Source organism: Euprymna scolopes, chromosome 44, assembly GCF_053919585.1.
Source record: "Euprymna scolopes isolate OS-2025 chromosome 44, ASM5391958v1, whole genome shotgun sequence".
Classification (NCBI taxonomy): Eukaryota; Metazoa; Mollusca; class Cephalopoda; order Sepiida; family Sepiolidae; genus Euprymna; species Euprymna scolopes.
Window position 1 is genome coordinate 45,304,695 of NC_136525.1, and position 18,990 is coordinate 45,323,684.

At 34.9% G+C, this 18,990-nt stretch overlaps 1 protein-coding gene across 7 annotated transcripts in view; it reads left to right on the top strand.

Moving 5' to 3' along the window:
- The window catches only part of LOC145268829 (ras-specific guanine nucleotide-releasing factor RalGPS1-like), a 333,592-nt gene that overhangs the window by 150,923 nt on the left and 163,679 nt on the right, over positions 1–18,990 (top strand). For all 7 annotated transcript variants that reach the window (XM_080124486.1, XM_080124484.1, XM_080124485.1 and 4 more), the window contains exon 2: positions 10,889–10,977. Coding sequence is in view for 6 of the 7 variants with exons in the window: in XM_080124484.1 (XP_079980610.1) it covers positions 10,889–10,977 (89 nt within the window). In the remaining variant the exon portion in view is untranslated. The remainder of the gene's footprint in view (positions 1–10,888; positions 10,978–18,990) is intronic.

The window sequence follows — 18,990 nt, forward strand, 5'->3', positions numbered from 1 at the left end:
GTCTTATAAAAGAACATACTGTTGATTTTTATATGCCGAGCGCTTGTGCGGTGATAAAACTCCTCAAATACACTTGTGATGTTAGGCTTTATAAAATGTAAACTTTGCACTGTTTCTTCGTCAATGAAGTTTATCGATTACTAGTTAACCATTTTCGATACTTATAAGAGGCATTCGGATATAAAGCCTATCTAAGAACACTCCCTGACACAATATATTTGTGTGCAATTTCATAAAAGTCAGTTCAGCCGTTTCGGCGTTCTTAGGGAATTCTCTCCCTCACACACACACACACACACACACACACACACACACACACACACACACACACACACACACACACACACACACACAGTGCCTTCTATATACAAGTAGAAATAAAGATTGGCTAAACAATACGGGTATTTATTTGATTTGGATAAGCACACCTTCCCATAAATAACGCTTTTAAACTTATTATTTATCTATTTGCTATCGGATTCGTACCGTCGTCTTTGATCTATTCACTCAGGTGTGTTACCTTAACTTTTTTTTTTTTTTCTTTATTTTCCCTTTTGTTTTTCTTTTTTTTCTTCCTTTTCGTCGTTCTTTATACGTGCGTTCTTTTTTCTTTTTACCTTTTTCCTTTCTTTATTTTTACCTTTTTCCTTTCTTTTTACCTTTTTCCTTTCTTTCTTTTTACCTTTTTCCTTTCTTTCTTTTTACCTTTTTCCTTTCTTTCTTTTTACCTTTTTCCTTTCTTTTTACCTTTTTCCTTTCTTTTTACCTTTTTCCTTTCTTTTTACCTTTTTCCTTTCTTTCTTTTTACCTTTTTCCTTTCTTTCTTTTTACCTTTTTCCTTTCTTTTTACCTTTTTCCTTTCTTTTTACCTTTTTCCTTTCTTTTTACCTTTTTCCTTTCTTTTTACCTTTTTCCTTTCTTTCTTTTTACCTTTTTCCTTTCTTTCTTTTTACCTTTTTCCTTTCTTTCTTTTTACCTTTTTCCTTTCTTTCTTTTTACCTTTTTCCTTTCTTTCTTTTTACCTTTTTCCTTTCTTTCTTTTTACCTTTTTCCTTTTTTTCTTTTTACCTTTTTCCTTTCTTTTTACCTTTTTCCTTTCTTTTTACCTTTTTCCTTTCTTTTTACCTTTTTCCTTTCTTTTTACCTTTTTCCTTTCTTTTTACCTTTTTCCTTTCTTTTTACCTTTTTCCTTTCTTTTTACCTTTTTCCTTTCTTTTTACCTTTTTCCTTTCTTTTTACCTTTTTCCTTTCTTTTTACCTTTTTCCTTTCTTTTTACCTTTTTCCTTTCTTTTTACCTTTTTCCTTTCTTTTTACCTTTTTCCTTTCTTTCTTTTTACCTTTTTCCTTTTTTTTTTTTTACCTTTTTCCTTTTTTTTTACCTTTTTCCTTTCTTTTTACCTTTTTCCTTTCTTTTTACCTTTTTCCTTTCTTTTTACCTTTTTCCTTTCTTTTTACCTTTTTCCTTTCTTTCTTTTTACCTTTTTCCTTTCTTTCTTTTTACCTTTTTCCTTTCTTTCTTTTTACCTTTTTCCTTTCTTTCTTTTTACCTTTTTCCTTTCTTTCTTTTTACCTTTTTCCTTTCTTTCTTTTTACCTTTTTCCTTTCTTTCTTTTTACCTTTTTCCTTTCACTTTTTCTGTTTTTTTTTAAATGTTTTCTTTTCTGTTTTTTTTTTCTTTTTTTCAAAACTTTTTGCAGTTTACCTATTTTTATTATGTAACTATTTTCTCCTTTTTATTTTTATCTCATATGAAATTTATTAATGACATTCTTCAGACCTTTTTTTTTTTTTGCTTAGAAACTTTCGGATGATGTTTGGTTAACTCGTTTTGAATGAAAAATAACTTGGGGCAATTTTATTTGGATTACTTTGAAAGGGAAATTTGGTGGATTTTTTTATTTACTAAATTTTTGTCTTAATTCACTTGCTTGTTGTAGTAGTAGTAGTAGTAGTAAGAATTGCAGAGTTGGATGTCTGGTTCCTTCAGTTTTACAGCTTGAGGAGATGAGCGAGATTTTTTTTTTATTACATTTTCACCCCAAACAAGGCACATTGCCACTTTGATGTAGGGGGTTACTATCAGGGACATAAGCTACAGGAGTACTATGTAGGGAGTTGGGCAGCAAGATGTCGGTTCATGTTACACTTGAACTTCTGCATGTCAGTACAGTTGGGGAAGTAGGAACCCGGAAGGGAATTCCAAAGTCTAGCGGTTCTGGGGAAGAAACTATTGGAGTAAAAGGCTCTCTTACATCAAGGGATCTCAACTGTGAAGGGGTGGGATTTTGCTGCTTGTCGGGGGGGGGGTATTTACGTCGAGGGAGGGATACAAGTGATTGCAGTTCGTCAGAGCATTCACCATTAAAGTACTTGTAGAACAGGCAGAGGGATGCTACATTTCATCGATGGGACAGAGGCTGAGAGCTTAGGTGACAGTTCAGGACCTCTCAAGTTAGCGACTCTCTTTTGAACTTTGTCTACGGGTGAGAGACTAGTAGCAGATGCACCGGCTCAAATATGACAACAATACTCCGTGCATGGACGAATGGTGGTCTTATAGAGGTACAGGATACTTTCGGGCGTTAGTAAATTTCTAGATGTGTGTTCACATTACATTTAAACTCTTGCATGTTAGTACAGTTAGGGAAGCAGGAAACAGGAAGGGAATTATGTCTAGCAGTTCAAGGGAAGAAGCTATTAGAATATAAGACTTTCCAGCATCTAGGGACCTCTACAGTGAAGAGATCTGATTTTGCTGCTAGGGTGTGTATGTACGTTAAGGGGAGACTAGTATTAGAATTCCATTAAAGTACTTGTGAAACAGACACAGGGAGGCAGGAAAGTTCTGGGACCCCCCCCCCCCGTCTCTCCCTCTATTTCTGTACCCTAACCCTAACCCATCCCGTCTCTCCCTCTATTTCTGTACCCTAACCCTAACCCCCCCCGTCTCTCCCTCTATTTCTGTACCCTAACCCTAACCCCCCCCCGTCTCTCCCTCTATTTCTGTACCCTAACCCTACCCCCCCCGTCTCTCCCTCTATTTCTGTACCCTAACCCTAACCCCCCCCGTCTCTCCCTCTATTTCTGTACCCTAACCCTAACCCCCCCCGTCTCTCCCTCTATTTCTGTACCCTAACCCTAACCCCCCCCGTCTCTCCCTCTATTTCTGTACCCTAACCCTAACCCCCCCGTCTCTCCCTCTATTTCTGTACTCCAAGGTTCTTGACTTTAGTTCACTCCTTAAAAATAAAATTCCATCCACTCATAAAAAAAAATACCACTTGACCCCTCCCCCTAAAAAAAGGGGGTTCAGTTCATACCCAGAGTAAATTAACAGGGCATTTATTTGTTTTGCCAACTTGACATGTGGGGGTTGGGTTATATTGTTGGCACCGATGAGTTTTAAGATAAAAAGAAGTCCCTAAACCAGCAGAGATGGCATGAAATAAGGGCCAACTTGTTTGCCATTTATCCCCCCCCCTCCATCCATCCAGCCCACACCCATTTCTGAATTAAAAGAAAACTAAATAGCAGGAACTCTACAAAAAAAGTAGTAGTAATATTTGTAGTAGCCGGACCATGTAGTAGTAGTAGTATTTGTTGTAGCTGGACCATGTAGTAGTAGTAATAGTATTTGTAGTAGACGGACCATGTAGTAGTAGTATTTGTTGTAGCCGGACCATGTAGTAGTAATATTTGTAGTAGCCGGACCATGTAGTAGTAGTAGTATTTGTTGTAGCTGGACCATGTAGTAGTAGTAATAGTATTTGTAGTAGACGGACCATGTAGTAGTAATATTTGTAGTAGCCGGACCATGTAGTAGTAATATTTGTAGTAGCCGGACCATGTAGTAGTAGTAGTATTTGTTGTAGCTGGACCATGTAGTAGTAATATTTGTAGTAGCCGGACCATGTAGTAGTAATATTTGTAGTAGCCGGACCATGTAGTAGTAATATTTGTAGTAGCCGGACCATGTAGTAGTAATATTTGTAGTAGCCGGACCATGTAGTAGTAATATTTGTAGTAGCCGGACCATGTAGTAGTAATATTTGTAGTAGCCGGACCATGTAGTAGTAATATTTGTAGTAGCCGGACCATGTAGTAGTAATATTTGTAGTAGCCGGACCATGTAGTAGTAATATTTGTAGTAGCTGGACCATGTAGTAGTAGTAGTATTTGTAGTAGCCGGACCATGTAGTAGTAATATTTGTAGTAGCCGGACCATGTAGTAGTAGTAGTATTTGTAGTAGCCGGACCATGTAGTAGTAATATTTGTAGTAGCTGGACCATGTAGTAGTAATATTTGTAGTAGCCGGACCATGTAGTAGTAATATTTGTAGTAGCTGGACCATGTAGTAGTAGTAGTATTTGTAGTAGACGGACCATGTAGTAGTAATATTTGTAGTAGCCGGACCATGTAGTAGTAATATTTGTAGTAGCCGGACCATGTAGTAGTAGTAGTATTTGTTGTAGCCGGACCATGTAGTAGTAATATTTGTAGTAGCCGGACCATGTAGTAGTAATATTTGTAGTAGCCGGACCATGTAGTAGTAATATTTGTAGTAGCCGGACCATGTAGTAGTAATATTTGTAGTAGCTGGACCATGTAGTAGTAGTAGTATTTGTAGTAGCCGGACCATGTAGTAGTAATATTTGTAGTAGCCGGACCATGTAGTAGTAGTATTTGTAGTAGCCGAACCATGTAGTAGTAGTAGTAGTAGTAGTATTTGTAGTAGCCGGACCATGTAGTAGTAATATTTGTAGTAGCTGGACCATGTAGTAGTATTTGTAGTAGACGGACTGTGTAGTAGTAGTAGTATTTGTAGTAGTAGCCGGACCATGTAGTAGTAGTATTTGTAGTAGCCGGACCATGTAGTATTAGTGGAACAATAGTACTTTTTTTAATTTTATTTTTATTCTTAATACTGCTATTTCACCGTAAACATGGCACGGTGTCACTTTAATGTAAAGGGCTACTATTTGGGACCAAATCTACAGTGATACTTTGTAGGGAGTTGAGCAGTAAGATGTCTGTTTACGTTACACTGGAACTTCTCAATGTCAGTACAGTCAAGGAAGCACAGGGACCCGGAAGGTAATTCTAAAGTCCAGCGGTTCGAGGGAAGAAGCTATTTGAGTAGAAATCTCTACTATGAAGGGGTGGGATTTTGCTGCTTTTTGAGTTAGTCCGGAGCTATAAGGATGGAATATTTCGGCGATGAGACAAAGGTTGGAGTTTGGCCGAGAGAGCGGGACCTATTATGTTGATGACTCCTTTTTTGATCCGTGTCTAAGAGCAAGAGACTAGTGACAGATGCACAAGTAGAGATGTGGCAACAATTTTCCATGCATGAGTGAATGGTGGTCTTATTGCAATAGTTTACACACACACACACACACACACACACACACACACTTTTTATTTTTATCTTTTTTTTTTTTTAATACGATTTTTAGATCAGACAGCAATGTATGATGCTGGAGAGCTACATATTCTTTTTTTCTTTTTCCTTTTTTTCTTTTTTTTCCTTTTTTTCTTTTTTTTTCTTTTTTTCTTTTTTCTTTTTGTCTTTTTCCTTTTTGTCTTTTTCCTTTTTGTCTTTTTCCTTTTTGTCTTTTTCCTTTTTGTCTTTTTCCTTTTTGTCTTTTTCCTTTTTGTCTTTTTCCTTTTTTTTTCCTTTTTTTTTCCTTTTTTTCCTTTTTTTTCTTTTTTTTCTTTTTCCTTTTTTTCTTTTTCCTTTTTTCTTTCTTTTTCTCTTTCCTTTTCTCTTTTTCTCTTTCTCTCCTTTATTTAATTTTTTTCTCTATTTCTTTTTCCCCTATTTTTTCTTTTTTTCTCACCCCCCTCTCTTCTCTCTCTCTCTCTCTGACCCCTTTATCTTTTTCTTTGTAAAACAATCCCCACCCCAAAACCGACAATATCTTTATCTTTTTCCTTAAGCATCTTACTTTCTTAAACCAGTTCAACATTACCACAAAAAAAAAAAAAAAAAAAAAGCACCTAGCAGAAATAAACTGTCCGTTATTATTTGTTAGATTGGGAGAGGTCACTGTTTACGAAACCAGACAAACATACAAGCGATACAATGTCTAATTATTTAGTTTTTTAAGATCTGTCTCAAATTTATTCTCAGACCACTGAGAGGTTGTTGAGAAAAGAAAGAGACAATTGTATTTACAGTCGCTTTTATTTCGGTAGAAGATCTCCTTATTAAGGTCATCCCTATAAAAGGCCAAGAGATCTAACATTCGGGATATTTTACTGTTTTTACTCACCATCATCCCCAAACAAGGCATATCGCCACTTGAACGTAAGGGGCTACTAATTGGGACCATGCCTAAGAAAGATTAACAAGATGTTGGTTTACGTTACATTTGAACTTCTGCATGTGAGTACAGCCAGGGAAACCGGTAGCAGGAAGGAAATTCCGAAGTCTAGCTGTTCTAAGGAAGAACCTATTAGAGTAGAAAGTTTTCTTGGCAGTTGCTCAGAGAAAGCCTCATTCTGAAAGGTAATTTTAACCCTTCAAATGTGATTTTTCTTGCTAGATTGTTTATGACCGCTTTGCTGTTTTTGAACTTTTGAAAATGTACTCGGGGTTGTTCTCTGCTCATCTCTGCATAGTTTCTAGTCGTTCTGGAGTTTTGTTCACTGGAATCAAGCAGTGTTGGTTCAGGAGAGGTGTTGTTGGAGATTGCGAAACTCTTGCTTCAGAATTACATATGCAGCTACTCCTACAAAGCATGTCTATTTCTCTACGAAACAAAACCAAACAACATTAATAAATTAAGAAATCTATTATATCAGTATCAGCTGTGTGTGTTTGTGTGTCCGCTAAAAGCTTTTGTCATCAGCATCGAGCAGGCACAAACCTGATACCGTATGTCTGACACATAACATCAATTATTTCATGTAGAAATGTTGTTTTGTTTGAGGGGGGGGGTCAGGTCAGGTAAAACGCTTGGTTTCAACGCTGTTTGTAAATCGCGCATGTTCAAACGGTCGATTCGTGGTTTCATTTTAAAAAGCTAAATTTGCAATGCCATAACATCTGTGTCGTCATGGTCCGACCGATAACGTGTTCGCTTATGAATTTACGTTATGCAAGTTCACAGCATTTATTTTTTACATTTTTTTTTTTTTTTTGTCTACAAAATCTTATTTTCAGTTTTACTTCAAGTTGATGATACCCAAATCTTTTTTCTTTCTTTTTACGTTTTTCTTTTTTTCTTTTTCTTTTTTCTCCCCCCCCCCCCAAACTGGGCTTGAGATAGATACTTGTTTAATCACACTGAAAGAGTTGTAAAACAATTTTTTTTTTATTATTACATGAAAAAAAAAAAAAATTACTTTAGAAGCTGTGACCTTTAAATTCACAAAAAAATTTTTAAATTGCAAATTAGGAAACTGTCGGTTATTTTGAGTTAAGCTTGGTTTGGCAATTCATCATGAAGAAACTGACACCCAAGCAGTGTTTACAAACTGCAAATGTTATGATCAATTTATTCAGAGAAACATCTGATGAACGGATAACTTCACGATATGCTGGACTGCAATGATCACCTAAGCAGACCTAGTATCTATATATTAATACGATAGCGTGTGTGTTAGTTTCTGTGTAATGCTTACATCCGGGTCGTTTCTTGTCATAAATAATTTTACCAAGAATTCTTCACAAGTTTCGGTTTCGATTATAACTGCTGGCACTCCAATAATCTATTTTTTTTTTTTTTTTTTTAATAAATAATTTTATCAAAATATTTTAATAGAATATATAATTTTATCAAATTCTTCACAAGTTTCGGTTTCGATTATGGCAGAAGGAAAGTTATATATATGTATTTTCATAAGTTTTTATTTTGGTTTCGACTCCTGCTAATACACCCAAATCATATGGATATATTTTTTTTATTTTTGAAATCGCAACTTTATAACATATAAAAATCAATAGAACATTAACTCTATAATAATATATACAAAATCTGCAAGAATTAAAATATATTTAAGCGTACTTTACGACCGGGCTTTGCCAGGTGTTCGTGCTAGCTTAGGTAAATACTTCTGCAGTTTTAACAAAAATCAATATCAGAGCGCCTCCATTTACACTGAACATCTACAGAATGCCAACATCAATATATTACATGTGAATGAGTCCTCTGTGGAATTTCTACAGGTCTCGTTAGTAGAACTTAATACAATATGAAAACAATTATCTCTATATACTTAATATATATTAGTGACCTTGTCTGTCTGTCGGTCTGTCTGAGGAGCAGTTTCTAGCAAACTACTCTATCCATTTTTGGTCTGCAGACTTGAAACTTTATAAGAGATTTGGACCTGTGGAACAAATTAGATTTGGATTTTAGTCTGTAAAAATAGCCACTAAGAAGTAAAAATTGGAACTTGGCAGGCATAAGTCGACTAAACTTATTATCACTACACATGCGCAAATACGCATAAACTGAAGGCAACAATTTCATGAAGATAATCTATTACAGCGTAGGGTCTCGTCTACTGAATTGAGGTCAAGCCTGGATCTTCGTTCATTGAGAGGGGTCCGATCAACAAGCTTTGAGGAGCATATCCATCATCTCATTGCATATGCACCACACATCTTGCTGATAGAACCCCTCTCATTGAGCTGAGATCTAGGCTTGATCTCTCAATTCAGTAGATTTTTTTGATTTAAAAAAAAATTTTTTTTAATTCAATTTTAACCCCAAACAAGGCACAGTGCCACTTTGAAGCAGGGGGCTACTATCAGGGACTTAATTAGTGGGGTCATTACGAAGGGAGACGAGTAGAAAGATGTTTGTTAGCATTACACTTTGAGTTTGGTCCTGGTTTAAACGTAACTTTTGCTTGAGCTGTCATTTCATTTTATTTTATTTAAAAGTTTCAGTTAGGGTGAGTGAGTGAGGGGGTGCTGGACAAGTAGTTGTGCAGAATACCAGGCATGCAATACAAGTAGACTATCAGCTGTCCTCACTCACAGGATTGTGGCCTCAGGAAACCCCACCAGGAATGAGTGCAGGGTCCCTTTCCATGCGCGACATGGCACTACAAACATCCCGATATCTTACAACTGTTGATGGAGCAGCCGCTCTAAGCGCTACCAAAGAGTTGGGGCTCCTGTACTATCAGTCGGAAACAGCAGCCAGGAACTGTTAATCCGGTACCCTCAATCCGTTAGGCAAAGCCAGCCCAGTCCAACTGCACCGACATATATGGCACTGAAGCACCCCACCGTGTCCAGTTTAGGGGGATGGGATGTGGCGGGAGCGGGGAAAAGCGGCGTTCATTGCCCTAGTCAGGAAACAAGGTCAACCACTGGGTGATTCAGACGAGTCCCTGTGATAGTACCTCTACGCCTGGCTAATAGGCAAAGAAGGAGTATGAAAGCCGGGCGATAGACAGAGCTCATCTCCTTAAAAGATAAGACTCTACGCTGGAATAGATAACCTTCATGAAATTTTTGCTGCCAGTTTTTATTTAAAAAATATCTTCATAAATTAACCTCCGATGACCTGGTTGAACTAATTCATTAAGTTGTAAATAAATGAACATAACGGCATAAATAAAGTGAGAATTGATTCAAACACGCCTTGTACGTATTAGTTCAGTATCCAGTGACATATGGCTGAGTGGTCCTAGACGTTATATCAAAGTTTACAGTTACCCAAAGGTGCTGAGTTCAATCCTGAACGAAGGCAGTGAAAAGTAACATTCAAAACAAGGAATCAGCAACTATGTCCCAGAGCCTAGCTGGAGTCCGAACACGGTACCCCCGTAATAATAATAAAGGGTTGGGTTTGAGACTCCAAACAAACGGTTCCCCAGTTCGATACAAAACACCTGATGAGGGTAAAACGTCCGAAACGTTGTGACTATAACAATCAAGATGAGGAAGTCAGTCCGACAATCTCAGTCAATGAAAACACCTCATCTCAAAAATACAGACAATTAGTATTGTTATTACTTGAACGTATTGGTATTACTTGAACGCATTGCTATTATTTAAATATATTATTGCTTAAACATTAATATTACTTGTTATTACTTTACCGAATTATTACTTGAACGTGTTGTTATTACTTAACCGTATTATTACTTGAACGTATTGTTATTACTTAAATATGTTATTACTTAAATATGTTATTACTTAAACGTGTTGTTATTACTTGAACGTGTTGTTATTACTTGAACGTGTTGTTATTACTGATTATTACTTAAATATATTCTTATTGCTTGAACATATCACCATGATTAAGTTATGTTTCAATGAAAGTGCCCTGTTTGACCACCAGAAAATTTACCTTTGAGAATTTGGGATTAAATTGTTTGGTGAAAATACAGAATAGTTACAAAACACCGTTCCCTCCCCGCGTTAAATAATAGGTTTCTAAATAATTAATCCAAGAACTGGATACGTTCGACAACAAATACTCAACTTCTTAAAGGTGGTCAACCAGCGCATTTTTACTACTGTTTTTTTTTTTTTTTTTTTTTTTTTTTTTTCAGATTATTAAAGCATCATTCATATTTTTCTGCAGTATTCTCATCCATGTTGGCACCAAAACGACCTGCTTTTGCACCAATCTAATATTAGAAGAAAAATCTTCCTTAATTTCTATACTGCGTAATCATATTACGAAGATTCAGTGTGTTAGCTGTTGAAATACATTTAGCATGAATATTCAAAGTTGTGCGTTTGTGAGATTTTTCTGTACGTTTTTCTTTGGAAAGATAATCAGACTCGGCCCAAATAGACTGGCTCCTAATTTTCGAATTGAAAACTTTTGATCACTTAATGATTTTATTCGATCTTCCAATGTATTTTTTGGTGATGCATTTGTTTACATTTTTTTTCCTTTCCTTGTTTTCAGGCTGTTAAGGACCCAAATGTTGGACATGCGGCCAAAATTTCTGCTGATAATGTAATTAAAAGGGGATCCAAATCCTTCTGTTGTGGAAGGTAAGTCATGTGATAATTACAGATTAAAAAAAAAAAAAATGCTGATTATATAAAAGGAATTTTGTGTGTGAGTTTGTTTCCTATAGACTCCTAAATGGTTGGGCTGATTTTTATGAAATTTCACACGAAGGTACTTTATATGCCTGGCATGGTTCTTAAATAGTTTTTTTTTTTTTTTTATCAGAATGTCTTGGATCAATAATCCAAATAATCTGATGAAAGCAAGAACAGGTGATTTTGATGAAAGTTGAGACCGTATACATCCTAACGTCATAAGTGCATTTAAGAAGTTTTATTATCACACAAGCTGAAAGGCCCGACATATAAAATCAACAGTAGATTCTTTGATGACACGGGCAGGTTTGAAATGAATGTTTTAAAATGGCGGACCTTAATTTAAACCAAGGGAGATAAGTCAGTTTGTTGCACTGAAGTCAAGGGAGATAAGTATGGCTAGGACAACAGCATATTCTTTTCATTGTTTTGACTCTCGAGTGTGTGTATCCGTTGATATCTTATATGCTTTTATATAGAGTGATATGGTTCTTGGTTGATTAACTATCTAATTGTGTCGGATATATACTCTGGAGTCAAAACAATGAAAAGAATATGCTGTTGTCCTAGCCCTAGAGATAAGACAAAGTTACAGATGGCAGGTCTTCTTTCAAATAAGAAACAACCAGTTGTCCTCAACATGGAAACCCTTGAAGAGGTCGATTGGTTCAAATATCCTGGTTCCATCATCACTACAACAGGCCAAGGGGTAAGAAGACATCCTCAACCCTATCAGCAATGCTCACACTGCTTTCTGTTGACTTTGATCGGAGCTCTGGTCTTGAAAAGAAATAAGATTGAACACCAAAGTCAGGATCTACCTTTATAGCTGCGAGACTTGGTCTATGCGGACAAGTGAGCTACGCAAATTGGACGTATCCGGCCATCACTACATACGTCGTGTCCTCTGTGTCCACTGATAAGTTTATTCCCAACAGTACAATTCGCGCTTGCTTCAAGATTCACTCCTTCCAAAAATCTCTCCTTGCCAAACGCCTTCGTTGGTTTTGTCATGCCCTTCGACGACGCCCAGGTGACTTCGTTTCTGAAGTCATCAACCCAGCATCCACGATGCTGAAAGAAATGTTGCGGTGGCGAACTTAAAATCTCGCTTAGGACAGTAAGGCAGGATGCTGAACTGATTGTGGGCCCTCACCCTTAGAGGGTTCATTGCTGGAACTGCAAATGGTTTGCAGTCGTACCAGAAAACGGCCTTGAATCGCTATGCATGGTCAACCAGTGTTAGGGACATGGTGAACTTGTTGGAAAGAATCGGCCCAACCAATCTAGGGTGAATGACACAATCATCACTATGGTATTCTCATCAACATCCATCTATCAAGCATAAAGAAAATGTATATATCTAAATCTAATATATATATAAAAGTGCCATTTTTTTTTTCTTTTTCTTCCCCCCCCCCCCCCGACAAAAGGAAATTGGACCTGTAAATTCCGTTTGTCCGTCCGCACATTTCTCAATAACTACGCTTTGGATTTTTAAAAATTTTGTACGAACATTAAACATGATATGAGTAAAAAAGTAACAGAACAGATTTTCTAGGAAAACTCCGGTTGATCCCCTAGGGGTGCTTTTCAGGTTAAAATGGCTAAAATTGACACTTTTGTGCTTATTTGAAAAAATTGATGCCTTGGATTTTTATAAAACTTTCAGAAAAGTTGTAACTAAGTGATTTCTATATACTTTTGTTTGTCTATACTTCGCGATAACTCTTGGGCTCTTTTAGGGCTAATAAAAACACTCCATTTTTGGGATCATTTTACCATATTTGTCCAAAAATTTCTGTGTGTCTATTAAGCAGTTTTGCATGGTGCGGAACTCAAATTTAAATATGTTAAGACCTTCTGGACTTTTGAGACTAAATGGGAGGGCGAATGATGGACTTAGCCATTTATTTTTTTTGCATGGTGCAGAACTCTAATTTACATATGTTAAGGCCTATCGGTCTAAAACTGCACTGTTTGTTCATTTTCACCAGGATTTGACGTCCCTTGGGGACTTTTGGCGCTAAATGGGTGGGGTGGGGATGCTGAACTTAATCATTTTTTATGCTTTTATACAGAGTGATGTGGTTCTCAGTTGGTTAACTGTGTCAAAACCATGATGAGAATATTCTGCTGTCATAGCCCTAATAATTACCAACTAAGAAGTCAGAGACTGCACTCACTAACATATAGTATCGTTAATCTACAAACGTCTAGGTTGGATTTGATATACTCTAAGATTAAACCCAGACAGAACTGCCAACCAAGTGCTTCAATGGACCCCTGATGAAAAAAAAAAAAAAAAATGAAGAAAACCAAAACTGAACTAGAAACAGATAATCAAGAAAGATTTGATTGCAATGAGAAAAGAACCGGAAGGATACTGTGGATCTGGCTTCAAATAAAAAACGATGGTATATTTTGAGTGTCTCATGCATTGCATCACGGGATATAGGAGTTACTTAACAAAATTGTATTTTCAATATTTTTATTTTATTTTTTTACTCTTTTTTTTTTTTTTTTTACTTTTTTAAAACTTTTTTTAAAACTTTTTTTTACGTTTTTTTTTTACGTTTTTTTTTTTTACGTTTTTTTTTTTTACGTTTTTTTTTACGTTTTTTTACGTTTTTTTTTTACGTTTTTTTTTTTAAAACTTTTTTTTAGTTTTTTTTTTTTTTCAACGAAAAGTAGTTCTCTAATGTTTCTCTCATCCACATAGTTTTTAAAGATACGACATTACCTTTTAAAAAATAACGGCGGAGGATAGGGATGGAGGGAAGTGGTATCTAATAAGGTTCTCAAGATGGCCTTTGATCTGATTTAAGAAGCAGTTTTCTTAAGATGTAGCGTCGATGTGTGAACATTGATGTATAAAATCAGAATACATAAACACGTTTGTACGCATATCGTCTGCGCATACACTATCCTAAATAAAAACAAATAATTATATTTTGATCCAATCAAAAAAGCTCTCTGAATTTATTTGAAATGGTCAAGGGGAGACTTGATTCCAAATATTTTTCATGTGTTATATCTCCCCTCTTTTGGAAATAGGGTATGATTATCTCCAATACCAAATAATCCTTATACACTGAAATTTACTTTATGCATTACATATGAGAAATATTTGGAATCGAGTTTCTCCTTGCTGTTATTTCAGATCATTTGAAAACATAGCAAGTTTTCACCCCCCCCCCATCAAGGCCAGAGGTTTTGGGAAAATATCGGATATTTTGTAATTCATATGCAAAAGTAGGAAAACAAATGACTATGATTGAAACATTGGTAAAGGTGCAGTATCTTTTTACTCTGCAAATATCCTTTAAAATTACCACTATTACAGGTTTTCGAGGGTGCTGAAAAAGAAAATGACATTTAAAGTTCCAGGAAACGAGAAGTCTCCAAGATATGAATAAATTATAGTTTTAAAAAAGTGAAGGATCACTTTTATATAATGATTTAACGTAAAATGAACGCCTACTTTACAGCTACCTTTTTTGGGAGGAAGGGGGCGGCGTCTTTTTTTTTTTTTTTTTTTTTTTTTTTAGAGGTGGTGTTTATTTGGTTATTGTGGCCTGGTAGACCAACACAAAACTTAATAACTTGATTTTGATAGGTTTCGGGTGTGCCGAAAACGAATATCACATTTAAATTTTCTGAGCAATGTAATTATGTTATATGTGGTGGCTATTGTTATATGTGCAAGTGCATGCATATTTTTATTTAATATCCGGAAAAATACTTATTTTCAGAAAATTTAAATGCGATATTCGTTTTCAGCACACCTGAAAAACCATTGAAAAGAAGTTTTTTTTTTAAGGTAGATTTTGTGTTAGTCTAATAGGTCACTAAACACTACCACTAAAAAAAAAAAAAATTAAGATGGCCTCAAAAAAAGGCGTCGGTAAAGTGGGTGTTCATTTTACGTTAAATGAATATAGAAAAGTGATCCCCCACTTTTTAAAACTATAATTATACATATCTTGGAAACTACTTGTTTCCTGGAATTTTAAACGTTGTTTTCGTTTTCAGCACTCTCGAAAACCTACAATAATGGTAATTTTAAAGTTTTTTTTTTTTTTTTTTTTTTTTTTTTTTAAGTTGGAAAGGTACTGTATCTTTACCAAAACATTTTATGGCTGTAAAAAAGTGCCAAAAATTGGCTCTGGATGATCCCCTTGATGTGCAACATTAAGGGCAAATGTTATATAGCTCACCACAGTTCAGGCCGTTACCTTTCCAACGAGCCTTCATTTGTCAAATTCTGATCAATAGTTGCTGAGATTTAGAACTTATAAAATTGCCCCAAAAAGTGCTACTCGTAGCTAAATTGAATATTGAAATGTACATAATCTTTGGTTCTATGGACGAAACTACATGAAAATTAGCAGGCTTTTTAAACATTATAATACTGTTCTATGATTAAATTTTGATGGCAATTGGTAAAAAATAACCTGTATTTTCAAACCGATAAAATATGCCCAAATTTGCCTACATTTGTATATATAGTGTCCTGGCAGGCTAGCTTCAGTTTTGCTACTTTGGAATGAATTTTGCTTAGGGATTTTTTTTTTTTTTTTTCGCTTGGTTGTCTTCTCTGTAGCCTTGTCAGGCCACTTATCTATCTATTAATACGATAGCGTGTGTGTTATTTTGTGTCACGCTTCCATCCGGGTCGTTTAATTGTTATGTACTTCCATTCCTTGTAATAAATAATTTTTCCAAGAATTTTTCATAAGTGTTGGTTACGGTTTCAATTATAACTGATGGCACTCCGGTAATCTATTTTTTTAAATTTTTATAACTAATTTTATCAAGAATTCTTCAAGTTTTGGTTTTGGTTTCGATTATGTCTGAAGGAACTCAAGTTATATATATATATATATATATATTTTTCATAAGTTTTTATTTTGGTTTCGATTCAAGCTATTGCACCCAAATCATATAGATATATTTTTATTTTTGAAATCGCAACTTTATGACGTATAAAAATCGATAGAACATGAACTCTATAATAATATACACGAAATCTGCAAGAATTAAAATATCATATTTAAGAATACTTTATGACCGGGCTTTGCCGGGCGTTCGTGCTAGCTTAGATAAATATTTTTGCAGTTTTAAGAAAAAAGCTGCAATAATATCGGAGCGTCTCTATTTACACTGAACATCTGCAGAATACCAACATCAATATATTACATATGAATGAGTCCTCTGTGGAATTTCCACAGGTCCCGCTAGTTATTATTATTGTTGTTTGATTACTGTATATATTATCTATTATTTATAATTAAGGGTTCCCATAGTGTGTTGAATTCTATACTATGTCTTATAACTAATTACTGCTTAGCATGTGCGGATTCTTTGAAAAATTCAGAAACGTAATAATTCTAACCGTAATATGAAAATGCTCTTGTAATGCTAAGTTAACTGACATACGACACAAATATCTTCGTGTTGGTCGGCCTGAAGTCTACAGAAAGAAAAAATGTTGCAACAACTATCTGCGTTCAAGATTTAGCATCGGCTGCCAACCTGTTTTTTTTTTCTTTTTTTTTTCTAGTGTGTGTGTGTGTGTGTGTGTGTGTGTGTGTGTGGTATCAGTGACAGAGCGCAATCGTCTCAAAAGGCTTATACCCCCCTCGCCCGCACCGCCACCAAATAGAGAGAGGGCAAAGATTTTGGCATCGTGCCAAAATATTTCTGACTAGAAGAAAAAGAAACAAAAAAAAAAAAAAAAGAAAATGTGCATGCCAAGATAATACACAGTTGAATCGGCCAAAAGAGAATCGCAGACAACACACCGAAATCAAAGAATTGAATAACAAAGTTGAAATACAAAATAGCAGCATAAGAGTACGAGTCTTCAGAAAGAAAAAAGAAAAGTTTAGACGATGTATATTTTGGAAGTTGTAAATCAAAATTATAATGAATGAAAGAATTATTCAAAGAAACCATCAAACATTCGGCAAAATCTTCTTAGTTAAAAAAAAAAAAGGAGGGAACACTTACAGAAGTTACAGAGAGTATTTATTTATTTATATGTGGATTCCTCCTCCTCTTCATAGTTGCTGTTTCACCATGTTTCGGCCAGCTAATTCTCCGGCCTTCTTCATGTGATAACCTGTGATGGGACGAGTCTTCTAACTGTAATTATGTGTAACTTTTAATTAAATGATCTCTTGGTACATTTAATAATTATTATGTGCCTTTGTCAAGTTCATAACTTTTATTCAAATGATCTTTTGGTACATTTGATAATTATTCTGTGTCTGTGTCAAGTTCATAACTTTTATTCAAATTATCTTTTGGTATATTTGATAACGCTGATGCACGCTTTTGTTGAAAATTATTTCTCGGCACACACATCCTAAATATCCAACATAATTTCGAATGTATTTGGTCTTATTTTATTATTGGAATCCATTGAGATGAGTAATTTGTATATTTTCATTTATTTATTTGCGAACTGTTATCCTCATCTTCATAGTTATTGTTTCATCACATTTTGACAAACTAATCCTCTGGACTTCTTCAGGTGGTTAACCGTGACCGGATATGAATGCTGAGTCTTGTAACTGTATCCCAAGTAATTACTGCCTTCCATAGTTGTTGTCTCACCACGTTTTGGCTGACTAAACCTCTGGCCTACTTTGGGTGGGATTGAAACCGCTATCTTCAAACAGTGCTTACTGAGAACCATAGAGATTCAACGCCTCTATCCACTGCGCCACAGACCCTGAAGTATCCCGTTGCAGTTAATTACCTGAAGAAGGCAGAGGATTAGTTGACCGAAATGTGGTGAAAGAACAACTATGAAAATAAATAAATAAATAAATAAATACGCAAATGACTCCTTCAAGGAATACAATTTTATTTTGATTGAAGAATTGTGGCTGTTCGAAGTTTATTAGAAAATTTGTCGTTTTGATCAGAAGCTAATTTTATAATTGAAAATGTAAACTTTGAAAATAAAAAAACAAAACAAAAAAACAATCTTTACTTTTAATAAATGAAAATCTTTATTATGTAAAGGAACTTTGTGTGTATCTGCAGGGCTCTACGTTGCAAGTGAAACAGTCATATTTGCGATTGATTTTTCAAAATGGCGACTAGAAATAATGAAACACTTATCTTTTGGCGATTGCATTTCTTTCACTGACAATCTTCCAAAGCTCACTACTCAGTGAAAAATATCTTTTCAACCTTTTTTTTTTAATATATTTTTTAAATAAAACAAAGTTAAATTAATTAAACAACAAAGTTTAATAGAACAATATACTTTAAATTTTGAAGCCAAAGCAACGCATTGTTACAAAATAAGCAGATGTTTATTTTGTTTGAAATTTATCGTAAAGTTCATAAATATATTTTGAGGAAAACCTTCATCTTCAGTATGTTTTTCTTCCTTTCTTTTTTTTTCTCCATGTTGCTGTTGGAGCAGAGAATTAGCCGTTTGTTGTTTCTACGGTAGTTTTTTTTAAGTCTTTGAACGGTGCGTTTAGTCACGCGAGATTCACGCTAAGACTTTCTTCCTTAGAAGCGCTGGTTGAATTTGAATTAAATACGTATTATATATAAACACATACTGAAGATGAAGGTTTCCTTCGAAATATATTTATGAACTTTAACATAAATTTCAAACAAAATAAATATCTGTTTATTTTGTAACAATGCGTTGTTTTGGCTCCAAACGTATATAATACGTATCTTATTTATTTCAAATTCAACCAGCGCTTCTAAGGAACAAAATCTTAACGAGAACAAAATACTCTTTTTTAATAAAGACTGTTTAAAAAATATCTGAAGAAATCAGAATGTTTATACCAATTTTATATTAATACTTGTATCGACATAAAATTTGTTGTATATTTAGAATTACACTTGTTAAAAAAAAAACACAGAAAAATCTTTATGATGTACGTACTCGTCACAGAACGAACATGTCATATTCTA